At 43.7% G+C, this 27,653-nt stretch overlaps 1 protein-coding gene across 6 annotated transcripts in view; it reads right to left on the bottom strand.

Moving 5' to 3' along the window:
* The window catches only part of ACSL5 (acyl-CoA synthetase long chain family member 5), a 52,893-nt gene extending 25,469 nt beyond the window's left edge, over nt 1–27,424 (bottom strand). Inside the window, exons 1-3 of one of the 6 annotated variants that reach the window (XM_024254246.2) lie at nt 27,289–27,424; nt 6,686–6,870; nt 3,097–3,205 (exon numbers count right to left, since the gene is read on the bottom strand). In XM_024254246.2, coding sequence (XP_024110014.1) covers nt 3,097–3,205; nt 6,686–6,841 — 265 coding nt within the window. In that variant the 5' untranslated portion in view covers nt 6,842–6,870; nt 27,289–27,424. Of the gene's footprint in view, nt 1–3,096; nt 3,208–6,685; nt 6,871–8,406; nt 8,733–9,513; nt 9,839–25,107; nt 25,939–26,017; nt 26,355–27,288 lie in introns of those variants that run through there. The other 5 variants (XM_024254247.3, XM_024254245.3, XM_054522859.2 and 2 more) reach the window with 5 other exon arrangements.
* Nucleotides 27,425–27,653: the final 229 nt, after the last annotated feature.

The raw sequence follows: 27,653 nt of genomic DNA, 5'->3' as shown, positions 1-27,653 counted from the left end.
CCATCTCTATAAAAAATATTAAAAATTAGCCATGGGTGGTGGTGGCATGAGCCTGTAGTCCCAGCTACTTGGGAGACTGAGGTGGAAGAATGGCTTGAGCCCAGGAGGTGGAGGTTGCAGTGAGCTTAGATCATGCCACTGCACTCCAGCCTGGGCAACAGAGCCAGACCCTGAAGAAAGAAAGAAGGAGAGAGAGAGAGAGAGAAAGAAAGAGAAGGTGGGAGGAAGGAAAGAAGGAAAGAAGGAAAGAAAGAAAGAAAGAAAGAAAGAAAGAAAGAAAGAAAGAAAGAAAGAAGGAAAAGAAAGAAAGAAAAGGAAAGAAAGAAGAGGAAAGAAAGAAAGAAAAACAAAGAAAGAAAGAAAGGAGTTCCAGGAAGGAATTATACTGCATCTTATCACCTCTTGATTGATAAAAATGCTAGCAGAGGCTGGTGTCTAAGGAATAAGTCAAATAATTAGCCCAAAGGGGCAACAACTCAGGTCTCATTAAACTCTGTGACTTGATCAGCTTCAGCCTACTAGCCAAATGCCTGACCAGGCAACAGCCTAGCCTTTCATTAACTTAGTCAACTCAGACCTGTTCTGTACTAAGCTGTGGCCATCTACAAAGAGCCCATCCATTAACAAATTCTTGGCAAAGTTGTCCCTCTAAACTAAGTAGAATTCCAACTCTGGTATACAGAATCCCCTGGAAGTGTTGCTAAAAATACAAAGCTTCCTGAGGATTTTTAGGTCTCATTATCTGGAAATTTAATTCAGTGAACCTAAGGTGTAACCAGAAGATATATATTTTAAACAATAGCCCCAAGTGAGTCTCAAGATAAACAAACTACTAGCTAAGGCTAATGTATTCAACCCCAGATAGGACCAGAAGTGTCATTTTTCTTTTTTTCTTTTTTTGAGACTGAGTATCCCTCTGTCGCCCAGGCTGAAGTGCAGTGGCGCGATCTTGGCTCACTGCAACCTCCACTTCCCAGGTTCAAGTGATTCTCCTGCCTCAGCCTCCCAAGTAGCTGGGATTACAGACACCACCACCATGTCTGGCTATCATTTTTCTATGTAAGTAGCCACACAAGATTTCTCACGCTTGCTTCCATAGGAAGCAATTTTAACGGTATTGCTTTAGGATTCAGTATTTTTTTAAAAAATCCTAAATTATATATCTCATGTGCCACATATCACATGCTAAATGGCTTGTTTTAGTCACAATGACAACACATCCACAATAAAGAAAACTTCTAAAAACAGAAAATCACTAGAGCTGGGCATAGTGGCCCACTCTTGTAATCCCAGTACTTTGGGAGGCTGGAGTCGGGGAGGGGGTTATCTCTTGAAGTCAGTTTGAGACTAGCTTGGACAACATCGTGAGACCTTGTCTCTACAAAAAATTAAAAAATTAACCAGGTGTAGGCCGGGCAGTGGCTCATACCTGTAATCCAAGCACTTTGGGAGGTCAAGGCGGGTGGATCAAAAGGTCAGGAGTTCAGGACCAGCCTGGCCAAGATGGTGAAACCCCATCTCTACTAAAAATACAAAAATCAGCCAAGCATGGTGGCAGGTGCCTGTAATCCCAGTTACCTGGGAGGCTGAGGCAGAGAATTGCTTGAACCTGGGAGGCGGAGGTTGCAGTGAGCCGAGATTGTGCCACTGCACTGCAGCCTGGGCAACAGAGCGAGACTCCATCTCAAAAAAAAAAAAAAAAAAAAAAAGGAAAAAAACAAAAATTAGCCAGGTGTGGCAGCACATGCCTGTAGTCCTAGCTACTTGGGAAGCTGAGGTGAGAGGATTGCTTGAGTCCAAGAGTTTGAAGTTGTAGTGAGCTATATTCCATCACACCACTGCACTCTAGCCTGGGTGACAGAGCAAGATCCTGTCTCTGAAAAAAAAAGAAAAAAAATCCCAAAGGAATTTATACTGTGTTAGACATATACTATCTTAAATTGCCAGAGAAGTAAAGAAACTGATGTTTGGTTTGTTTTTATTTGTTATTTGCATGAAGTCTATAAGTAAATGCTGATTTGGAGCCAGATATACTAAGTACAGGCCCCATCGGAGTCTTCAGATAGATGTTTTCTTGACAATAAATCTTTCATTGTCTGGAGGAGTAACTACTTTTATAAAACACTTAAGAGCTAACCTAAAATAGAACAACCTAGTCAAACAGACACACTTAGATTTTCCTATCAGCTCTGACATTTTCTAGTTCTATGACCTTGGTAATGGTCTTGAAGCTGTGAGTCTGGGTCCTCATCTTTAAAAATGGCAGTGATAGTAACTACTCTCTATGGTTTAGGGAAGATGAAGTAATATATGTGCAGTAGCTGTTGTATAGTTAACACTTGACAGGAGTTGGCTATGAATATGCTCTTAGTCTTAGTTAACATGCAGAAGTCAAGGGACGGATAAAAGTTACACGGCCAGAATGTCACCCAAAAGACCAAAGGCACAGAAAGAGCTATAAGCCAGTAGCTTTTAAAAGTAAACGTGTGTGTGCCAGGCATTACATTCAATAATATAAGATATAAATATTAAGGCTTGATGTATTCCAAATGAACGTGTCAAAGCCCATTTGGTAGTCTCTAAAAAAGTCCAAAGAAGTGCTAACTTTGGTCAGTAGGATGGTATCAGAGTTAAGGACAAGGTAAGACATCAGGAGTCCTGGACTGCTAGTCCTGGCTCAGACTGTGTATCTGTAAATGCAGGGAATTACATTAATGAAAGGCATGTTTCTAAACAAATATGAGGTACTAGTGAGTTAAAGATACTGCCCTATATTATTATCTCCTTGGCCCTTTAACAACAGTTTTGGCAGGGACGTTCTTCTTGTGTTGAGAAACAGATTCAGAGAAGAAGAGTGGTTTGCACAAGGTTATGAAGCTGGAAATGGAAGAACCAGGTTTCAAACCTAAGTCCGTCTGACACTGGTTCCAACACCCATCCTAATACTTTGTTCTAATGCCGCCTCTATTTTGCATGTTGCAATTCTACTTGGATCACTGCATCTAAATAGCTGGGGTTTTAGAAGTGAGACAGAGAAAGAGAGATGGGCCACAGACCCCACCTTGTCTTCAGGGAAGGACAGACCACCAGGCTTACCAGACACAGTGAGTCCTCTTTGAAAAACCTCATAGATAGTCTTGGCATCTGAGAAGCAGCAACTTGTTAGGTCATTGTTCTTCTGGGAAACACCCTTCCGCGCTCCTCCCTAAGACACAAGACCAAGTTTAGGCCAAGTCCAAGTCTCCCCTCACTCTTTCCAAAACCTTTATGAATTGAATTAAAGAGACCATAAATGCTGATTTTGAGGTCACGGGAATGTTCTCTTTGCTAGTCAATTGATTTTTAAAAATCTGCAAATCATAGTATGTTTACATCGTAGACATTTTAGAAAATAGGAAAGTAGCTGGGCTCGGTGGCTCACGCCTATAATCCCAGCACTTTGGGAGGCCGAGGCGGGTGGATCACCTGAGGTCAGGAGTTCGAGACCAGCCTGACCAACAGGGTGAAACCCCGTTTCTACTAAAAATACAAAAATTAGCCAGGCATGGTGGCAGATGCCTGTAGTCCCAACTACTTGGGAGGTTGAGACAGGAGAATTGCTTGAACCGGGGAGGCGGAGGTTGCAGTGAGGCAAGATCGTGCCACTGCACTCCAGCCTGGGCAACGGAGCGAGACTCCGTCTCAGAAAAAAAAAAAAAGAAAATACAAAAGTGTAATAAAGGCTTAAGAAAAGTGGATCTGTAATCCCACCCAGAGATTGCCACTGTTATGTTTTTGGTAACCCTCCTGGCATCCATCTGTGTAAGTATATGGAGGAGAGATGATATGTATAGTTTTATATCTTTTTTATCTTATCGAGTTTAAACTTCTACTGAATGCATACTATGTGTTCTAGGTACTCTGTACATACTGTAGATGTGAGTTAAGACAAAATAGCTGACCTTAAGCACCTCACACACTAGGGTTGTTGGAGTATGAGTAGGTCATAAGGAAAAAATGCAAATATAATACCATGACGTACATGCTATAATGAATTTGGAGGAAATGGATTGGTGGTGGAAATGAAGCAACCAGTTCTGTATTAAGCAGAAAGATTACAGAGAAAAAATGGTATTTCAATACAGACTTCGAAGACAAGTAGGCATTTGGCAAAAGATATGACTTGGGTAGGGTAAAGGAGAAAAAAGAAAATTCCAGAGTGGAGGAACAGCCTGAGCAAAGGCATGGAGGTAAGAAAACACAGCGCAGAGTTGGGTGGGCAGCTAGAGGACGGCATATTCAAGAAAAAGGGGTTAGCTGGCTGGGCGCTGTGGCTCACGCCTGTAATTTCAGCACTTTGAGAGGCCAAGGCAGGTGGATCATCTGAGGTCAGGAGTTCGAGATCAACCTGGCCAACATGGTGAAACCCCCTCTCTGTTAAAAATACAAAAATTAGCTGGGTGTGGTGGCAGGCACCTGTAATCCCAGCTACTCAAGAGGCTGAGGCAGGAGAATTGCTTGAACCTGGGAAGCGGAGGTTGCAGTGAGCCAAGATCACATCATTTGCACTCCAACCTGGGGGACAAGAGCGAGACTTCCTCTAAGAAAAAAAAAAGAAAGAAAAAGGAAGTAGCTAGGAATCTATCTGAAATGTCAGCTGGAGCTACAGGATCAGGGCCCTGGGATGGACCCTGGAACTACAACAGGTGCTGTGGGTGTGGTCCAGTGGTCCAACTCTCATGAAGTTTTGTGTAGAGAAGAACAGGAAACAATTAAATAAGCATTCAACAATGTAAATTAGTATCCAAAGTGAGAGCTATAAAAGTACAGGAAAACACACGAAGATGTAACAAGAGATCTGACTTAGTCTAGGACATCAGGGAAAATTTCCATGGGCTATCACATTAAGACAGAAAATAGCAAAAATAAAGTTCCTTGTCTAGTGAAGGAAGACAGGATCTTGCTGTCTGTTTAAGTGCCTAGTACAAGGAAGAAGGAAGAATCCGAGATGTTTCAGACTATTAACTTTGGCAACTGGGTAAGAAGAGATATATTTAACTGAAATAGAATAGGAAAGGAGGGTTTTGTGTGTGTGTGTGTGTGTGTGTGTGTGTGTGTGTGTGTGAAGGGAGAAAACATGCATAAAGAGACCTGGAGAGCTTAAGTTACTTAAGCATCACTGAGGTCAGAATAGAAAATCAGATTTCAGTGTCACAGACTGAGGCACATTTTCAAGTCATAAAAGAGGAGGTATTTTCTTAGCTGTGAGAATTTAGATGAGGGTTTGGCAGACTATAATCTGCAGGCTGAATCTGGCCTGCCACCTGCCTTTATAAGTAAACTTTTATTGGAACACAGTCATGCTCATTTGTTTACATGTTGTCTGGTACTGTACTCTTATTCTACAACAGCAGCATTGAGTCGTTGCAAAAGAGCCCATGTGGTCTGCAAATTCTATACCATTTACTGCCTGGCCTTTACAGCATATGTTTGCCAACCCCTGCTGCAGAGGATTCAAGAGATGCTGAGAATAAAACCCTAGTATGAAGAGAGGAAAGAACCAAAGTGACAAAGAAAGATTGTTTTGAAATTAGGAGGAAATCCCATGGAAGGATATTATAAAAGGCAAAAGGAGGAGTTTCAAGAAAGAAGTCTCAAGTCAATTGAGAGGAAAGCTGAAAGAGAAGTCATTGAATTTAGAAGCTAGGTTATGAGTGATTCAGAGCACTTTGGAGGAGATGGTAGTGGTAAAAGGTCAGATCTCAGTGGGTTGAAGTTCAGAAGAGGAAATCAATAATCAAACTACTCTCAAAGAACTCTGGTGGGAAAGGAAAGGTGTGAGAGGTGGTGGTGGAATGCAGCAGGACAGGAAGATGTCAATGAAGACATTGAACATGCAGATGTACCCACAGGTGGGAGAGGAGCTGGAGAGTAGAGGTAGCTTGGAGTAAGATTCCCTCTATCCTGTAAAAAGAACAGAAGAAGTTAGCCTTATGAAGGAACAGGAATGCTTTTTTCTCTGAAGAGGGTAGAAGATGAAAACAGATGAAGATATTCATGGGCGCAGAAGGAAGGATAAATGAAGAGAACATTCTTGGAACTTTCAATTTGCTCATAGATACAGGAAGCTGGGGAATTTGCTGAAAGTCAGAGGAGTGAGCCTAGTTCAATTTTTATAGTTTTAAGAAAAATAAATTTAACTCAAACTAGAATTTAACTGGAGGAAATGGCTTAATTGTTCTCAGACACTGGGTATCTCGATGAAAATGTTCTCCTGTGCCCAAAGTTCTGATGCTATTATTTAGATCATGGGTTGTCAAACTACTTTTGTAAAGGGCTAGCTAGCAAACACTTTAGGCTTTGTGGGACATGCCTCATCTTTCCCATTTTTGTTTTTAACTCATCCCTTAAAAAAGGTAAAAACTATTCTTTACTTGCCAGATGCACAAAAAAAAGAGGGATTTTGTTCATGGCTATAGTTTGCCAACTCCAATCTAGATTACTGACATCATACAACCTTCCTTATTACAAAAGAAAATGTGCCAGTAATAGAAGTTTAAATTTGTATATTGCCTGTTGATTGGTACCATGAAAGCTTTACTTTCCCATGCCGCACCCAATCCCCTTCATGAGTTATCCCTAGGTTTGGAGTTACAGTTTGAGTTTGAGGAAGGTTGACAAACTAAAAGGATAACTGGTAAATTACCTCAATTCCCACAGACTGATTGTTCAGGTCAAAAAGAGGTAAGACGGGTTGAGGTCTGGTGATCAGCCACAAGAAGATGGCAGCTCCAAACGTCAGGATGCAGATCAACGCCGGGGTCGGAAGTGGGGAAAACAAAAAGTTAAAGATAAAAAGCATCTTTGTGAACAGCAGCAGGAAATTCAGACCTTAAAAAAAAAAAAAAAAACAGGGGAAAGAAAATTTAGAGGAAATGGTCATATTTTTGTACTCAATAGCTCTATGTTTACAGAAGGACACACACACACACATGCGCGCGCACGCGCGCGCCTTCAAACCCTCAAATATAGTTGTACCTCTCTAGTAGCAGAATTTCTCCCAGTGTTTACTTAGCACTGTTGAAAATAATAGAACACATTCTCCACCCCTGCTACTTGACTGTCCTCACACAGAGCAGGGAGGATCAAAGGAAACAAGTTAATCATTTCCCAAACAATTTTGAGAAATGGCTGCCTTTTTAATGTTGGTGCACAAAGCCTGGAAGAAGGCAGCCTGCTAGACCCAACATAACCTGATGGTCAGAGGACAGTACCTCCTCTGCCCAGGCAGACCAAGGGTCAGGAAGGACTCTTCCAGTTGGATTTCCCCCATATAAACCAAACAGAAGAGATCTGTCAAGGTGATGCCACAGGTTTTAGAAATTAACCATTTTGTATGAAGGATATTTCCTGCTGGCTAGACATGTCTTGCTCATTGCTTTATTTTTTGGAGCATCGGAAGGATTTCCGAGATCAACAGCATTACAACTTGCTATGCCCAACATCCTCTCGCCTAGGGAGCCCAGAGGAATCATTTTACTACGAGGCAAACTGTCAGTCAGGTACACAGAAACAGTGCTGGAGAATGGATGACACGTGGTGAGCATTGAAGAGTTAGGTCAAGAAGAGATCTCAAGAAACTAAAAGTAACAAAGGCTTCCCCCAACCCAGCCTTTCTTATAGTTTTCAGCCAAGTTCAGCTTCAAACTACTCTAATAGGAGAGACTAACTTTAGGGTAGGTCCTAGGAACATACCCTTGCTGAAGCCATCTTTTCCTGGAAAGTTGCTGCCTCACAACTTTCAAACTGGATTAGGAGAATATAATAGCAGCAAACACATGAGCACTTACTGTATGCCAGGCACAGGGCTGGGCTTTTTGCATGGTTTGTTTAATTTAGGCCAAACAACACTATAAAGTAGTATTTCACAGAAGAGCAAATGGACGCTTTGGGATAAAGTGAATTGTCCAAATTCACCCATCATTCCCTGTTGCTACTTCTCTATGAAAACCTACAAAACAACAATTCATTTTTTCTTATAGGTTCTAGTCACAGAGTTCAAGGGGACTGAATTTGTCTAGCACCTTCCAGGTGACAGCAAATGAAGTTCAGAATTTGCATTCTTCAAAGTTTACTGCAACGCCTGATGAAACAATAGCTCAGAGATGAGGCCACACATGCCCACGGAAAATCAAAAAAACAAAGCAAGCTCAATTAAAAGTTGGATCAGATCAAGATCACAGTTGCCCTTAGAGCTTTGGACAGCTGCCATTAGCTGCCACCTGGAACCTTCTTTAACAAGGGAAACATACTTCACTCTAGTCTGAGAAACGCCACAAGGTGCAGGAATTTTGTGTGGGAGCAGGAATAGTCACAAGAAACCCTGGGCCACTCTTACTATCTTTCTGCCCCTCGATTAGTTATTACCTGATTTTGGAGAGTCCCTTTCCATTTTAGAGGAGAAAACTGAACTTCCAGAAACTGGGATAATAGTCCTCAACTCCCTAGTTCTTTCCATATTGCATTCAGGGGGAGAAAAATAAGTCAAAACAAAAATAAAAGCAAGGTCCCATGGGTGCTAGGTTACATAATAACAAGGGTGCTATTGTGACCACCTGGCAGGATTCTGAGAGTTGGGATTTTTGGAATTCAGCCTTACCTGGACTTGTATGATGAGGTGGCACTCTAGGAGGCAAAAGCATTCAAAAACTAGCCATAAAGCCCAGGCAGAGAAGGGGGGACTGCCTCAGGGAAGATTATGAAATTGAAAAAGCAGGTGGCAGTACCAAAGGGGAGTAGAAACCTGTGCCTGTTTTGTGCTCTCCCATCCAGTCTGCCACCAGCCACTCCCTTCAGGCTGGGATATTGAGACAGGGTCTTACTCTGTTGCCCAGGTTGGAGTGCAGTGGCACAATTCTGGCTCACTGAAGCCTCAACCTTGTGGGCTCAAGTGAACCTCCCACCTCAGGCTCCTGAGTAACTGGGACTACAGGTGTATGCCACCACACCCAGTTAATTCTTTAATTTAATTTTTTTTTTTTTTTTTGAGACAGAGTCTCGCTCTGTCACCCAGGCTGGAGTGCAGTGGTGCAATCTTGACTCACTGCAAGCTCCACCTCCCAGGTTCACGCCATTCTCCTGCCTCAGCCTCCCAAGTAGCTGGAACTACAGGCGCCCGCCACCATGCCCACCTAATTTTTTGTATTTTTAGTAGAGACAGGGTTTCACTATGTTGGCCAGGATGGTCTCGATCTCCTGACCTCGTGGTCCGCCTGCCTTGGCCTCCCAAAGTGCTGGGATTATAGGCGTGAGCCACCACGCCTGGCCAATTCTTTAATTTTTTGTAAAGACACAGCCTCAGCATGCTGCCCAGGCTGGTTTCAAACTCCTGGGCTCAAGCGGTCCTCCCACATTGGCCTCCCCGAAGTGCTCGGATTACAGGTGTGAGCCACCACAACCACCCCAAACTGGTGATATTTTATCTGGGCTTTTTCCCTCTGCCTCAATCCCACCCACAAATTAAGAGATCCTTACCAACACCCTCCTGTTCGACTACGGAAAAAAATGGTTGCACTAAGGATTTCTGCCCTCTTCTTCCAGATGGCACATTTATATTTTAATAGGAGACTTTGCAAACAATGTCTTTGAATCAGGGTCTAAAAATTGAATTTCTGTTCAGTTGTGGTGATATGGGGGTGGGGTCAGGAAGGAGAGTGAATAACCTGACTGGTAATACATATGGGAGAAAAGGGACAGAGAATCCATGGCCAGTCTCAAGGGGGCACCTGCTGTCAATCTCGGGTGATTGTTACCACATAGTAACAATACTATGGGTCACAGATTGTCAGAATTCTGCCCCCTCCCTAGATAATCCAGAAGACTGCATTTTTTGAAACCTCAATTTTAACTAACAACCGTTTTTAAGAGTCTGGCATGGGATAAACAAGAACACATTTCATAGTTTAATTTGGATCACAGTCTGTTAATGTTTGACTACTCCTTTGAGACAGACTTCAATCATATTGCCCACAAACAGAATGAGACTGGCCACTTCATTACAAACAAGGGAGATATTTACACATTTCAAAGCCACAGTTTCATGAGAATGAAAGTACCTTGCCTATATTGGCAAGGGATTTTATTTGAGGAAGACAATGAAGGAAGGATTTATTTGTATTTGTCAATGGAAATAGCTTACTTAGTTTGCTACCACTGACCAGGTATCCAACTCAAGTAGGAGGTGCACAGAATTTCACAAGTTTCCTTCCTCAATTTTTTTTTTTTTTTTTTTTTTTTTTTTTGAGGCAGAGTCTGGCTCTGTTGCCTGGCTGGAGTGCAGTGGTATGATCTCAGCTGATTGCAACCTCTGCCTCCCAGGTTCAGGCGATTCTCCTGCCTCAGCCTCCTGAGTAGCAGGTGCCTGCCACCATGCGCAACTAATTTTTTGCATTTTTAGTAGAGATGACGGTTTCACCATGTTGGCCAGGCTGGTCTCAAACTCCTGACCTCAGGCAATCCGCCCGCCTTGGCCTCCCAAAGTGCTGGGATTACAGGCATGAGCCACTGCACCTGGCCCGTCCTCAATTTTTTTAAAAATTGAGATACAATTTACATAATGTAGAATTAACCACTTTAAAATGTACAATCGGGCAGTATTTAGTACATTCACAATGTTGTGCAACCATTACGTCTATTTAGTTCCAAAACAATTTCATCACCATAAAATACGAAACCCTGAACCCATTAACAGTCATTTCCCATTCTCTTCAATGCCCAGCCTCTAGAGAAAGGACTAGGCTGCTTTCTGTTGCTGTGGATTTCTGTATTCTAAATATTTCATATAAATGAAACCATATATGTGACTTTTTGTGTCTGACTTCTTTTCCATAGTATAATTTTTAAGATTCATTGATGGGGTAGTATGTCTGTACTTCGTTTCTTTTTATGGCTCAATGTTATCCCATTGTATGGATAGACTACACTCTATCTATCTATCTATCTATCTATCTACCAGTTGATGAATATTTGGGTTGTTTCTACTTTTGATATTGTGAACAGAGCTATTATGAGCATTTCTATACAGTTTTTGTTTGAATATCTTTTTCCAGTTCTTTAGGGTGTAGACCTAGGAGAGAAATTGCTGAGTCAATGCGAATTTTATATTTAACTTTTTGAGGAACCACCAAACTGTTTTCCACAGTAGCTGCACCATTTTATATCCAACCAGCAATGTAAGAGGATTCTAATTTCTTTCCATTCTCCCTAACACTGCTACTTTCTCTTTGTTTGTCTGTTTAAATAGCCATTCTAATAGGTGTGAAGTGGTATCTCATTGTGGGTTTGATTTGCATTTCTCTAATGACTAAGGATGTTGAGCTTCTTTTTATGTGCTTCTTGGCCATTTGTATTTCTTTTTTGAAGAAATGTCTACTCAAGTCTTTTGCCCATTTAAAAATTAGGTCATATATATATATATATATATATATACACACAACACTTATCAGAGATATGATTTGCAATATTTTCTTCCATTCTGTAGGTTGTCTTTTTACTATCTTGATAATCTCTTTTTTATTTTTATTTTTTTACAATTAACAATTTTTTTTTAGATATGGGGTCTCACTATGTTGCCCAGGCTGGTTCTGAACTGCTGGGCTCAAGTGATCTCCCTACCTCAGCCTCCCAAAGTGCTGGGATTACAGGCGTGAGCCACTGTGCCTGATGTATAGTCTCCTTTTTAACGCCCAATACACTCAAACATTTTTAATCTTACAAGGTTAGTGCTGAGAGGATTTGCAACCGTATCATGTAACTCTCTGACTGTTTAAGTGGAAGAAACTAAGGGCCTGAGAGAAGGTGAGACTCCTGGGTCAGACCATGACAGGAGTCGGAAGCTCTGTTTACCATTCTAACCATTAGAATCTGTTAACACTTCCAAGTAAGTTCAAATAAACAAGGGGAAAAAAAGTCACCCTCCTTTTGTCACATGGCCTGTGTGACTCGAACTACAGTTCTGGTTTAGTCACTCCACAGAATCCCCTGCAAGCAGTGGGCGTGACTGGCATTTCCTCTTCCTTTTAACGTCACTCCTGGTTACGGTAGGGAGAAGCACAATAGTGGTAAAGAAAAGAGGAAAGAGAGCTCTGTCATGCTGTGTCTGGGATTTCCTGTTTCACGTAATATACAAATAGCTGAACAAGTCCCAATACACACCAGGATGTCCCAGGTCAAAAGGCTTACTCCACTTTTTGACATGGTGATGGTGACATGCCTTGGCCTCAGACCCCAGGATGCCCATTTGTCCGCCATCCTTGTCCTTGCTCCACTCCAGGGCCTTCCCCTCCCCTGTGGATGGATGACTGGAGCCACAGTCACTCATCTCCTGGCTCCTAACATGTTTTATTCCCAAGTTAGCTGAAGGACGCCTTCTGCCTTCACACCTCTGTGCACGCTTCCTGGACCATTCTTGGTGTCTAGGATATGATCACCCCATATTCAGCTTCGGATTTTTTTCCTTTTGTGGACTTGGGGCAGCATGTCTTCATTTAGTCTCATTTTCTTTGGATAAATGTCTTAAATGGCTCCTTCTACTCTAATATTTAAATTTTTGGTCAACTATGTTTATTGCTATGAATCTTTCATACTATCCCTATTGGCTAAAAATCATTTTCTTTTGATAGTCTCTATCTTTTAAAAGATTGTATTTTTCCTATGTATATATCCCACTCAAACCCTATTCGAAGTCTGTTCCCATCTCAAAGCCTCTATATTTGCTCTTCTCTTTGCCTGGAACATTTCCCCAGGTCTGAAATGGTTGTGTATTGCTGATAGGTCAGGCTTCACCTCAAATGTCACTTCCTCGGAGGCTCACTGTTTCTGATCACCTTATTGAATATTGTCTTTACCTTTCCAGTGAGTGTCATGGACTTTGTTCTCTTCTCCATGACACTGTTCACTGGGAAATAGTCCTAGCTCCTTATTACTCATTGTGCCAACTGTGCTGATGTTCTCTTTGGAACAGAGATTTTAATTTTGTTTACTGCTGTGCCTCTCATGCCCTCACCATGCCTGGCACATAAAAAACTTTCAACAAGTGGTGGTTGAGCAAATGAACAGTTTTCCAGGTCACAATTGTTTATTCCATATACTCTCAGTTAACTCATTTTCCCTGCAGTACAAAGACCCCACCCTCAAACCCCCAAATCTTAGATCATAAGAAGTCATTCAAGGCCAATCTGGAGAGGATTGCTCCCTAATCAATACTTTGGTAAGGTATTGGATAAGGATGGTGGATGGTGACAGGGGTGTATTTCTGACACACATTAAGGACTATTCAAGATCCATCTATTCCTCCAGGCTTAGAAGAGTTGGAAGGAAGTTATCTACATGGGATAAGTAGGTAGAAAGTCCAGCCAAGAAGCAAATCATACTGGACTAGGAGCGGTGACTCATGCCTGTAACCCCAGCACATTGGGAGGCCAAGGAGGGCAGATCACTTGAGGTCAGGAGTTCGAGACCAGCCTGGCCAACATGGCAAAACCCCATCTCTACCAAAAATACAAAAAGTTAGCTGGGCTTGGTGGCACATGCCTGTAATCTCAGCTACTCGGGAGGCTCTGGCATAAGAATTCTTTGAACCTGGGAGGTGGAAGTTGCAGTGAGCTGAGATCATACCACTGCACTCCAGCCTGGGTGACAGAGCAAGACTCTGTCTCCAAAAAAAAAAAAAAAAAAAGGAAGAAATAAATCATTCTGTTACCTTGAGTTTCTGGAAGTCTAAGGACAATAAAGCAAATTATCATTGCTTTTAGGCCTGGAGAACTATTATTTTTTTGTGCAATAATAAGATATAAATTGCAATTATAAGCTTTAAAAAATCTGCCTTCATTAATGTGTATTTAATTGATTTCTGTGTTCTCTTGCATGTATGGGCTCATCCTATGGTGATAGAAAGCTAATTAAAAAGGAGACCAGCATCCTCAAGTTCTCACACCCAATTAGTTAACACATTCTTCCATACTAGGAATTACCTACTCTCTCCTAGAGACTATGTCAAAAGTCTTTACAACTTATAATGACTCCAAAGGGAGCTGTGTGTTATTTAGGAGGCTGTATATGAAAGTTTTGCTTTTTGAGCTGGGCTTTCCATTTCTAACCCAGCTTCTAAAATCATTTTTCCTACATTCCTGCCACCCTCAACCTAGGAAACCTCTCTCTCAGTCCTTGACTATAGAGTCAGTATTTCTAGACAAACCCAAAAGTAATGACAAAAGGTCAACATGAAATTACAAACTATTAGCATCATGAGCATACCTGGAAAGATCTGATAACCTTTTCCTTTATATGCTATGAATGTGAACCAGGTGTGTGTTCTGTTGCAAGATCCTTCACCCAATTTCCTCAGAGCCCTGGGATGAAGGGCTTTTAAAAAGTCATTTCTTAAACTAGTTTGCTTTTCTGTATCACAAGTAGTTTTCTTCTACTAGGGATATGACAGATGAGGTGATTTGAGACAATGATCCTGCTTCACAAAACTCAGTCAAAGAAAAGCATCATATGGAAAAAGCCCAGTAGATTGTCCCCCAACAGAAGCTATTCTCAGCTACCCAAGCTATTTTAAAATGATTCAAAATCCAAGGGGTCAACATTCAGATCTGAGATAAAAATCTGTGGTCATATCTCCCAATTAAGAAACAAAACAAAATTTAAAAAAAGAGCTGAGAGGAGAAATTCTAAAAACCCTCTAAGGAAATAAGAGGTAACTAGTATGTTTCAGTTTTATAATTATAAGAGATAATTCTTATAATCCGAATTATAAGAGATAATTTGGAGGTGGCCAGTTACTAAAATTGGTATGCAGAGAGTTAATAGCTTTCCTATATTTTATACAAATAACTGATTTAGAAGTCATGAAAAAGATGCTATTCACAATAGTGTATATAAGAATAAATGCGTAAAACCTATATTTTAAAAGTTTTGATCTGAAGTACCTAAGAAGGCTAGAAAAATGGAAAGACATACCTGAAATATTCAAGGTTCCTGTCACCTTAAAGGTATCTATACATTTAATGCAACCCTAATGAAGGCTTTCTTAGGAACTAAAATGCTAATTCTAAAGTACATCCAGAAAAAAATAAAACTTAACAAAGAGTGAAACAATTTTGAAAAATAGCAGGAATTGGGTAGGTGGCAGACCAGTAATCATTACCAAATTTAAATACTTACTATAGAGCTATAGGAGTTTTCTGGCCAGACACAGTGGCTTACGCCTGTAATCCCAGCACTTTGGAAGGCTGAGGCGGGTGGCTCACTTGAGGTCAGGAGTTCAAGACCAGCCTGGCCAACATGGTGAAACCCTGTCTCTACTCAAAATACAAAAATTAGCTTGGCCTGGTGGCATGCGCTTATAATCCCAGCTACTAGAGAGGCTGAGGCAGAAGAATTGCTTGAACCCAGGAGGTGGAGATCGCAGTGAGCTGAGATTGCACCACTGCACTCCAGCATGGGCAACAGAGCCAGACTCTGCCTCAATAAAAAAAAAAGAGCTAGAGTTTTCTATTGGTCATGAATAGACAAACCTATTTAATAAAATCATCCTGAAACATGCCCATTAGATGCTATTATCATGTACTAAATTGCATTTCAAATCAAAATAGATATTTTTTCACTTAAAATAAATGTACTGAGACAACTGGCTAGCCATTCAGAGAGAATACATTAAGCTGTCTACTCTCTTACTCCTACAACAAAAATAAGTTGAAGATAGGTCAAAGACTTAAGTATAAAACAATGAAAACCATAAGAATGGTTGGGGTGAAAAAGTATGGAGAGATTTTCTCTTATAATTTGGCATGGAGAAGACTCAAGACAGACATAACACCTAAAATCTATAAACAGAAATGTTGGCAAGTTTGATTATATAAAAATAAAAATTTCCCCCGCAGAAAAGATACCAGAGACAAAGACACATTGAGGAAAAAGTATCAAACCCCTCAGAAAGGCTAAGAGTTAATTTCTTTAATAAGAAACTCAGATGACAATGAAAAACAAAATACAACCCAGTAAAGCAAGGGCAGAGGGGATGTCCTGAAAGTTCACAGCAAAACAAGGAAGTTATTTACAATTAGGGAAAGACATCCAACTTTGCTTATAGTTCTTAAGAATGCAGATTTAAATGACATGACTTTTCCTCGTGCATCAGATTCCAGTGATGAAACAGTGAGAAATGCAACGTGAATTGTGGAAATGTACATTTGGTGCTGTCTCTTAGAGAAGTCCCCATTGCCCTCTACACATCATAAAATGTATGCCCTTTCACCTAGTAATTCTACTATCAACTTATCTCATAGAAAGACATCAGATCAATAAACTACATCACAAATGACATGTAAAGTACAGGTTAAGAATGTTGGTTCAGACTAGTTGGGCTCAAGCTCTTCTTGGTCATTTTCTTTGTGACCTGGGGCAGATAATTTAATTCTCTGTGGTTTCTCATCTATAAAATGGCAATAATGGTATCTCCCTTCTAAGGCTGTCACTATGATTAAAAGAGTTAATGGATATATAAAGTGCTTAGAACCATGCCTGGGATGTAGGTTCATGTATTAACTATTATATTTATCATCATTAAAGCTATAGAATTGTTTCTAATCCAAAAGCCTAGGAAAGCCTTCCTTGATAGGAGAATAATGAAACAAATTACAGTACTTCCACACAATGGAATTCTGGGCAGGTATTTTAAAAAAAGAAAGTCGATCTGTAGGTAATGATATGAAAAGAGCTCATGATGTACTGCCAGGGAGAAAGAAAAAATATTTGGACAGTGTGTGCATTATCTTCTCAATTACAATGAATTATATATGCATTTGTGTTTCTGAAAAGACAATCCTCATAGAAAAAGACAGATGGAGGTCGGGTGCGGTGGCTCACACCTATAATCCCAGTACTTTGGAAGGCTGAGGTGGATGTACTGCTTGAGCCCAGGAGTTTGAGACCAGTCTGGGGAACACGGTGAGGACCTGTCTCTACAAAGAATACAAAAATTAGCCTGGCTTGGCGGTGCATGCCTGTAGTCCCAGCCACCTGGGAGCCTGAGGTGGGAGGATCACTTGAGCCAGGGAGGTCAAGGCTGCAGTGAGCTGTAATTGTGCTACTGTGCTCCAGCCAGGGCAACAGAGCAAGACTCTGTCTCAAAAACAAAACAACAAAACAAAACAAAACAAAAAAACAAGAAAAAGACAGATGGAAGAGGAGAAATCATGACTGGATTTCTTGAAAGTCTTGGCTACTCCATCATTCAGCCAAAAGCTATTGAAGGGCTTGGCTGTATATGTGGCATTATTCCAGGTGCTGGAGATATGGCAGGGAAAACCCTGCCCTCGTGAGATTGCATTATATTGGGGAATTTGACAACAAGCCTGAGAAATAACTAGATTATTTAGAACCACGAAACAACAAAAACAACAACAAGAGCAGGGAAAGAGAATTAGGGGTACAGCAGGGGGATGAGTTTTTTTGTTTTTTTGCTTTTTTTTCTTTGAGACAGAGTCTTGCTCTGTTGCCCGGGCTGGAACACAGTGTTGTGATCTCGGCTCACTGCAACCTCTGCCTCCTGGGTTCAAGCGATTCTCATGCCTCAGCCTCCCAAGTAGCTGGGATTACAGGTGTATGCCTGGCTAATTTTTGTATTTTTGGTAGAGACAGGGTTTCGCCATGTTGTCCAGGCTGGTCTTGAGCTCCTGGTCTCAAGTGATCCACCTGCCTCAGCTGCCTCAGCCTCCCAAAGTGCTGGGATTATAGGTGTGAACCACCACGCCCGGTGGATGAGTTTTAATTAGGGAGGCGTAGAGTAGTCTCACTGGGAAGGTAACACTTGATGTGTACTGTTTCATCTGAAATATGCACACTTATTAAAAAAAAAGAATAAAATGAACAGCTCCATATAATCCCACCTCCAACACAGGCAGCTAACTTAGAAAGTTCTACCACCTTGGTTGGTGGCATTTCACGTGAATGCACCTAAGCATACACCTCAGCTTTGTTTCTACAAGCGTGGCTCTCCCAATACCAAAACTACATTTGACACACAGCCTCTTCCAAGCCCTCAAGTTGTGTAAAATGCTTCTCAGCCACTGAGTAATCCAGCTGGACAGCAGCTCTGTGGGTGGAAACCTTCTCATCCATTTCTCTAGCCGATAAGAAACCAGAGCAAAGGTGAAGGCTGAGTCACAGGGCCAAGGGGCCCTGAAAGTGTCTCTTTCAATATTCATTCCGAGTAGCTATGAAGGAAGGATGGTCTGAAATCCTGACCGACAGCCTGCTGATAACTTCCCAGCCACTCACCAGTGCGCGTGGATGCTCAAGCCACTGTCTTATAATAGCCATGGCCCCAGGCAGATGGGAAGGGCCTTATTTTATTTATTTATATATTTATTTTGGGACAGAGTCTCACTTTGTTCAGGCTGGAATGCAGTGGCGCTATCACAGCTAACCGCAGCCCCATCCTCCCACGCTCAGCTCACTGCAGCGTTAACTTCCCAGGCTTAAGTGATCCTCCCACCTCAGCCTTCCAAGTATCTGAGACTATAGGTGTGCACCACCACACTAGGCTAATTTTTAAGTTTTTTGTAGAGATGGGGTATCCCTAAGTTGCCCAGCCTGGGCTTGAACTCCTGGGCTCAAGCGATCCACCTGCCTCAGCCTCCTAAAGTTCTGGGATTACAGGCATGAGCCATGGCACCCAGTGGGGAAGGTCCTTCTTATCATCTCCGCAGAGATGTGGTGGACAGAGTAGGGAGACAGCATTACCAAAGGGAGCCCTATTAAAACACCAGGTGGTAGCTAAGTAGTAGTTTCCACACCATGGAAAGATTCAATTCGATTGCTTAAATAATTTTTTAAAAGGTAAGTGATAATAACCTCCCATATCTCTCTTCCAAGCCCAATTGCTAGACTGCATCTAACAGTCCCAATGTGTCAGACAGCTGGCAGAGAAAGGGTTAAGAGTCTAGGCTTCAGACAGGTGTCCTGGGCCATAGGCAAGCATACCATAAATAAACCATTAGAGTGTTCGATGCAGATCCACTGGTAGGATCTTTACTGCTGAATTGCACAGGAAAAGCTACAGGAGCCAGAGCTCAAAAGAGATAGGAGAGGTGGAGCAGAATAAGCCCTTTCCTCGGGTTTGGGTCCCAGTGAGGCTTCCTGTGACTCATGGATCTGTGTGTCAATAGGCCTCCCTGTGCTGTGAGCACTCATGCACATAGTGACCATCCTCACCTGTGGATTCCACTGCACCTAGCACGGCACCCGAGACACCATGGGAAGCTGCTGTTACCAAGCCACCTTCACCTTTTACTCACTACTGGCATAATTTGAGAGAAAGGCAACTAGCGAGGAGAGTCTGCTGAAGGAAAGTTTGCAGTGTTCAATCCCACAAGGAACAGAACATGCTTCTGTGCACACAGCAGGACACAGTCGGCAGAGTCTTCCTCAGGAATGCCACAGCCAGGGGCTTCATGCCATGAGAATGGCAACGCTAAGCAGCCCAACCTAAGTGAGGTCCGGGTTCCCTCATAATGTATCCATTTGGGTATTCAAGCACCTACTGTGTGCCAGGCAGTGTGTTTAGCACAGGAAAGCATGCTCAGAACTTCTGGTCCGGTAGAAGATAAAGCTAATTCCCCAGGCAGTCATGATGCTTTTGAGACCAGTGCTCTATGGAATGCACCTCAGCTTTGGCAGCACCTGGTGGGCTGGAGAAGTGTGTGTGTGGCAAGGGATACATTACTCTCGGCACTTTTAACTTATTTATACATTTACTTCTTTTTTGTTTTTTTTTGTTTTTTTGGAGACAGAGTCAAGTGATTCTTTTGTCTCAGCCTCCTGAGTAGCTGGGACTACAGGCACGTGCCACCACGCCCAGCTAATTTTTGTATTTTTAGTAGAGACTGGGTTTCACCATATTGGCCAGTCTGGTCTCAAACTCCTTACCTCGTGATCTGCCCACCTCAACCTCCCAAAGTGCTGGGATTACAGGTGTGAGCCACCACGCCCGGCCTCTGTGTTTTTTTTTTGTTTTTTTTTTTTTTTTGAGACAGTCTCACTCTGTCACCCAGGCTGGAGTGCAGTGGTACGATCTTGGCTCACTGCAACCTCCGCCTCCAGGGCTCAAGCAATTCTCCTGCCTCAGCCTCCCGAGTAGCTAGGATTACAACAAGCACACATCACCACACCCGGCTAATTTTTGTATTTTTAGTAGAGGGGGTTTCACCATGTTGGCCAGGCTGGTCTTGAACTCTGACTTTAAGTGATCTACCTGCCTTGGCCTCCCAAAGTGCTGGGATTACAGGTGTGAGCTACTGTACCCAGCCTATACATTTATTTTCAGTAAAGTAAACAAAAATTGTGGACCTGTGTGTTCAGCACTGTGCCATGTGCTGAAGGATGAACACTTGGCCGATACAGTTCTTGCCATCTGGGTACTTATGGGTCTATCTAGTCCTAGGAACTCTTACAGAATGCTTCAGTGTGTGCAATGAGATCATGGGTTTGAAGGAGGAAGAGGTTAGTGCAGACTGGAGCACGTTAAGACGGCTGTATGGAACACTAGAACCTCAAAGATGTGTGATCCTTGACCCCCTGGCTTTATTGCCAATTGTCTCTTTCCAGGGGCAAAGATGATGATCTGGCCAGACATGATGGCCCATCCCTGTAATCTCAGCACTTTGGGAGGCTGAGGCTGGAGGATCGTTTGAGACCAGCCTGAGCAACATAGTGGGACCCCATCTTTACAAAAATAAAAAATTTAGCTGGGCATGCCTGTAGTCCCAGGTACTCAGGAGAATGAGGTAGGAGGATTGTTGAGCCTGGGAGGTTGAGGTTGCAGTGATCCATGATCCCACCACTGCACTCCAGCCTGGGAGCCTGGATGTGCAGAGTGACAAGAGTGAGACCCTGTCTTAAGAAACAAAACAAAACAAAAAAGGATGACAATTCTACCAATCAAGCTGATGTCTAGTAAGATCTCAACTATGATTCCAACCAGTGGGCCCGCCATCAAACCATCTTTCTCAACTGTTGTCTGTGTCTCTCTATCTACTTTCTTCATGGAGAGACCAATCATCTCATTAGGTTGGATGGAGCCAAGTGGAAGTGGAGAAGGGGAATGGCCAGATGTGCTAGAGGCACTAAAGTGGGACAAGTGGGACATTTAGGGGAGGGAAATGGTGAAGAGGTATTTCTGCTGGAGGTGGAGGGTCCATCTTTAGTTAAAAGTGGGGGAGGGGAGGGGGGTGGCAGGGGGAAGAAAAAGTCTCCAAGGATGAATGAGATGGTGCGTGGGGCCCAGTGTAGACACTGCACCACTGGAGCCATTGCCTTCACATACTCCAGAGAGCCTGGGTGGGGCCAGACATTGGCCAGTTGAGCTGAGTAGCATTTATCAGGAGATCTCATGTTAAATCAAATACCAAGAGCCTCTTAAGTCAGTCCATTAAGAGCATAGGATAGTTGAGTCACCCACAGGATGTGACTCCAGAAGTGACAAATCCCACAGGAGCTCAGGTCCATAGAGTCAACCTTGATCCACTACTAGGCTTCAAGTGAGTCACAGTCCAAATCCCAAGCCCTGGAAAACTTGTGTCAGTAACACCCCCAAAGGGCATCCTAGGCCTGCTGCTGACCAAGTATATTATGAGAGAACTGGGGTAAGAGGAAGCAGTGTCAGAAGTCCACTGGATCTGATAAGGGGGTCTGTAAAAAGATAGGCCGGACAAAGTGCTAGGACCCTGTCACCTGTGCCAGGGTGAGGCAAGAGGTTGGGAAAGCGGACTTCTTGCCTTGGTTTTCTGCAGAATCAGCCCTTGCACTGCCTGTCCCAACCAGTGGTCAAGGGTCAACAGTTTCAAAGTGCGGGCAACAAGCTTTCTTGTCAATGGTGTCATTGCCAGGGGCAAACTTTCAAGGTCGTGCCCTTTCAGGTACCAGAGCAACAGCTCCTCACTTACTACATGTGTAGCCCTGGGGACAGTTACTTAGAGTCACTGAGCATCAGTTCCCCGCCACTGTACACAGAAGGAGCAGGTGAAAATCGCTACTTGAAGGAGATGCTGTGTGTAGAATAGCTGGTATGCTGTCAGGCACATGGGAAGTCCTCAATCAAGTCTAGCTCCCTTTTCCTCCCCTTTTCCTCAGTTTTCACATCCTTGCCAATATCAGATGTTCTATTATGAGATGTCCCAAAAGAAAAGAGATGATCACGGCCTTGAACAATTACTGCCGCTCCACTTCTGTGCAAAGGTCTTAACAAGCCCTCATTTCATTTCTTTTTTTTTTTTCTTTTTCTTGAGATACAGTTTCACTCTTGTCACCCAGGCTGGAGTGCAGTGGTGAGACCTCAGCTCACTGCAACCTCTGCCTCCTGGGTTCAAGCGATTCTCCTGCCTCAGCCTCCCGAGTAGCTGGGATTACAGGCGGCTGCCACCACGCCCAGCTAGCTTTTGTATTTTTAGCAGAGATGGGGTTTCACCATGTTGGCCAGGCTGGTATCAAACTCCTGATCTCAAGTGATCTGCCTGCCTCGGCCTCCCAAAGTGTTGGGATTACTGGCGTGAGCCACTGCACCTGGCCAACAAGCCTTTGTATCTATTTAAACAGAGCACTTCTAGTTGTAGGGAACCATGGCCTGTCTCTGACCTAGCTTTCCCCCAGACCCGAAATCCTCAACTTGAGCCACTCGCAACCTCACAACTCTTAGAATAGAATGGGCCATGAAGACTGGGAGATCCACCAGCTCCCCCAAAGAAGGCTGATAGTGTGGCCTGACCACAGCAGTGCATGGGCTGTCTGACCTTCCAAACTCCAGATCTCATGTATTCATTCAAACAATGAGTTGAGAAACTAGGAAGTGTCAGGCCCTGCGCCAGGGAGGACAAGTTGGTGAGAGAGTCCCTTTCCGACCTCAGGATGTGCAGACATACAGGGGAGAAACAGACCCAGATGCATTTCCAGCAGAATGTGATAAGCAGTGATGGCTGGACTCATGGCTGCTGGGGTTGCGTCACCCTTGCTGGGTGCTGCCAGGCACAAGAGTCACCTCTGGCTGCACTCCAGCTGAGGGTCTGCTCATCTGCTGAGGAGGCATATGAGAGGTAGACAGGAGCAGACACTGTATTCCTGGTTTCTAAGAAGCTGGCAAATCCTGTATGCCAGGCACAGTGGCTCACACCTGTAATTCCAGCACTTTGGGAGGCCGAGGCAGGCAGATCACTTGAGGTCAGGAGTTTGAGACAGCCTGGCCAACATGGTGAAACCCCGTCTCTGCTAAAAGTACAAAAATTAGTTGGGCTTGGTGGTGCATGCCTGTAATCCCAGCTACTCGGGAGGCTGAGGCAGGAGAATCACTTGAACCGGGGAGGCAGAGGTTGCAGTGAGCCAAGATATTGCCACTGCACTCAAGCCTGGGAGTCTAGGTGACAGAGTGAGCCTCCTCTAAAAAAAAAAAAAAAAAGAAGAAGAAGAAGATTGTCTTGATTAAATATAAGAGTACCTACTGTGTACTGGTACTTCCCTGGCTTCATCTTCCCTCTCTCCATTCATTTCTCTCTCCTTCCTCCATCTCCAGCCTCCTTGTAGTATCTGTGGTCTCACTGTAGGTGGATGGTTAGGTATGCAACGACACGCTGATATTGTTGTTGGTGTCTTGCCCTCAACAAATTACAATATAGCCTGGGAGAGACTATTTTAGGTCAGGCTAGGCCGAAACATTCTGTTTGGTCTGGATTAAAAAGTGTTTTCTCTCTTTTAATAATTAAATTTGAATGCATTTATCTGGGGTATGCCTGCTCTGAATTTTGCTAAAGTTCCCACCATTAGCATCTTATTACACACCATCTACTTTACTTCTCTATATTATCTGCCTGTCCTATAAGCATTTGCACTTATACTTCCTGTTTTATTTAGGTTTTTGTTCCTTTTATTATGCCAAATACACAAAAGATGGCTATAAAATTTTACACCATGCCTCTTTCAAGACATGTTCTGTGTTTAACCTTGAATACTGATCAATCGGGGGGGACTACCACAGAGTGACTCCATATCAGAATATGGAGGGAGAAATAAACAAAACCAATTACTCCTTTTTTAAAAAAAAAACTAAGTCAGTTTTCAATGGTTTTTTATTTGTTTGTTTGTTTGTTGTTTTTCAGCCAGAGTCTCGCTCTGTCGTCTAAACTGGAGTGCAGTGGTGCCATCTCAGCTCACTGCAACCTCCGCCTCCTAGGTTCAAGCAATTGTCCTGCCTCCTGAGTTGCTGGGATTACAGGCATATGCCACCACGCCAAGCTAATTTTTGTATTTTCAGTAGAGATGGGGTTTCGCCATGTTGGCCAGGCTGGTCTCTAACTCCTGACTTCAGGTGATCCACCCACCTCTGACTCCCAGAGTTCTGGGATTACAGGTGTGAGTCACTGCGCCCGGCCTTAACTTTACTTTTTAAGACTCTGCCTCTGATATAGAATACTAATCACCTACACATTGGAGCTATAGATTCAATCCTACCTTTCAGACCACCAAAAAAAGGCTGATCTCTCAGAAGGTACCAAGCCCCGGCGGTAGAGTCCCTTTCCAGTGCTTACTCCCTGAGGGTCTTTGAGGTTCACCTTAGGACCCTCAGGGAGTGGGCATTGGGAAGGAAGTACTTAGGAATTAAGCAGCACCTGAGACTTAACCTGTGGCCCTACTTCCTAAAATACACTCAACTCCATTCATCTGTCTCTCCCACCCCATCGGTCTCATTCATCAGTCTTAACCAACATAAAATTGAGGGCAAACCCCCAGCCCACCTCAGGGGAGCTATGCTGGATGCTCAGACCCACAAAAAGAGGTCTCTGTTTTGGTTCACCTCCTTCAAGAGAGTTGGGAGAAGGAAAGTGAGCCCCATGCATGCCCCACATCCTTCCTTCCCGTTGTTCCCCCTGACACAGGGTCTGAAGGCATGCCCGTGGAACTCAGCCGGCCCTTGATTTTAAGTCGCTTCAAGAAAGTTGGGGGTCAGGATGCCCCCTTGGCCTCTGTCACACCCTCACAAGACCTCCTTGCTGAATAACACCCCCTCGATGGTCCCCTTACCCTGCGAGGGGGCCGCATCTCTCAGTGCTTCTAGTGAACGGGCGCTTCCTGGCTCTGAGTTCTTCCTGCCACACGAGTCCCTGTCCTTCTTCCCTCGCTCGCGGTTCCTCCAGAGACAGGGTGGCTTCAGAGCGTCCATGCAGGCAGAAGGCCGGCCCAGAGCGTCCCCAGTTCTGCCCTGCTCTGACCTGTCCCGAGTCAGGCCATGTCAGGCTTTCTAACGTGCTCGGGGACTTCACTTCCTGGTTTTAATTTTTTTTTTTTCACAACTGAAAGTGGAAGTGTTCTGACCAGGAGGGGAGAAGCTGCCAAAGCTACCCTGGCTCGGTGTCAAAGCCTTTCACCTCAGCCCCCAAGGGCCAACACAAAAGCCAGCTTGCCTCAACACAACTTGCCCTGTCCTCCTGTGGCCTATCACCTTTCAACTAAGATGAAAACAAACAAACTAAAATGACTTGAGGTGCCCCCTCAGATCAGAAGCCTCACAGAGGCAGAGTTGATGCTGTTCCCTGCTGGATTCGGAGGACCGGAAAGTCTGGCTAGAGGGTACCTCAGCCCTCAGACCCACACAAACACCTTCCACCCCTTCTCTCCAGTCGCCAGAGCTGCCTGCCTTGGTCCCTGAAGAAGTTCTGGCAAAGCCAAGAAAATAAACAAGCAAGTCAGAAATGACAGGGCTGTGAGTCGTTCAATTGGTATGGTTTCTTTCCCTCTGACACATTCACATCTCAAAACTTAACTTAAAAATCTATTCTGCCGCCTTGGTCATCCCCTGTATTACCAGGACCTGTATTAGTCTCATTTTTGATCCGCCTAAGGCTGTGGCTACAGAGGGGCCCTGGAGCTACCATTCTCAGATTAGGAAGCAGAAATAACAAATTTTCCTACCCCTTCCCCACCTCACAGATACCTCAGAATGAAGCAGCACTTTCTCCAGCCTCGATCCCCCACGGAGGCTCACAGGAAGTTCAGCATCATCCTGGCTCTTTGCTGGAGCTAGATTAGGGTTCGTTCTTTCTACAGAGCAGTTCTTAAAAGCTTCCTACTAAGGAAGCCAGGCTGAGCTGTGCCACAGTCTCAGAGAACACAAGAGCTGAGCCCTTGGCCTCTGGGGAGCCGCCTTTGGACATGGAAGAAAGATGAAGGGCTGGGAGACGAAGGGGGGCCTGTGGCATTCCATCCTCCAGCTCATCTCACGGCTGGAGGAGCACTTGTCTTTTGCTGAGTTTCAGGAACTCAGCTCCCCAAGAGGCAACTTCCTCTAGAGGAGAGCAGAGGATGGCAGAGTGGGTGTCGAATCTCAGCCACGCTAATACTTCTGAGCCCGTCACCAAGTGCTGTCTTCCTTCACCAAAGGGCTCAGGGCCAGGGGAAGATGAGGCTTTATTTTTTTTTTTTATTGACCTCCTCCAATAAAAATGCTCAAGTTCAGGAAGGTTGAGTCATTCTAAAGGCCCATCAGAGTTGTATTCCTATGAATCCTCTGTGCACATGAGTGACACCCTCAGGATTTCAGGGGGTAACTGAAAGCTTTGGCAACCCACAATAATTCTGCATTGTTGGGCAGGCTGTGGAAACTGACCAACCAAGTCTCAAATTCTAGCCACACCACCTTCGAGCTATGTAGCTTAGGCCATGCTGTTTAACAGCCTGGAGACGCACTATGCATCTGTGAAATGGGAAGGATACCACCTGCTTTATAGGATGAGATACACCAATGAATTAACATACATAATCTACCCAGAACAGTCCCCAGCACCTAATTGAATATCTGCTGATTCCCTTCCTCTCTCTCTGCCCAATGGGGCTCTCTGCCCTCAGCAGCTGACACATGATCCTTCTAACTACACTGAGACAGAAATTTCTTAATGGAAGATGAAGGAGACCCACATTCTGGCTTGGTGTGCTTTAGTACACTTAGCAAAATCAGTGTTCCCTTCCAATTCCATCCCCTGCTAGCATTTGGACAGCTCATATATCTCCACCCCTTTTCCAACTGATTTTTTTCTTTGCCTCCCACACAAGTCAGCTGAGATTACTATTCAACTAAATGTAATTTCATGTTATAAAACAGCCTTAGGCTGAGCATAACAAATCCTACTTTCTTTCCCCACACCAACCCCCTCCCTACTATCTCACAGATATATTCAATATAGAGCAGGTAGTATCATTGCAGCTTACCTTGGAAGGAGACTCTCCCTTCCTGGGTCCAGGAAGTGCTCCCCTCACAGCTGGCTGTATTGATTCAGCACCACATTCAGGCACTTCTACTCTTTCCACAGCTCCTCGGACTGACTGGGACACACCCGAAGCTACTGTGTACTGTCCTGAGAGTGGCCAACACACTCCCCTGGAACCTTTGAATCTGTCACAATAGAAGTTCAAAGGTAGAAGTTACCTGTTCAAACACTTGCAGTAACCTCTGACAGTAAGAAAAGCAGTGTTGGGCAAAAGATTAAAACAAGAGATTGTTATGCAATGGGCTTAAGAGGAAAAAAAAAGACAGCCCTCAGTTCAGAAAGCTAACGTTTACCAAGAGAAACCTT

This window comes from Pongo abelii, chromosome 8 (genome assembly GCF_028885655.2).
Source record: "Pongo abelii isolate AG06213 chromosome 8, NHGRI_mPonAbe1-v2.0_pri, whole genome shotgun sequence".
Classification (NCBI taxonomy): Eukaryota; Metazoa; Chordata; class Mammalia; order Primates; family Hominidae; genus Pongo; species Pongo abelii.
This window is presented reverse-complemented; position numbering and strand designations above follow the sequence as displayed.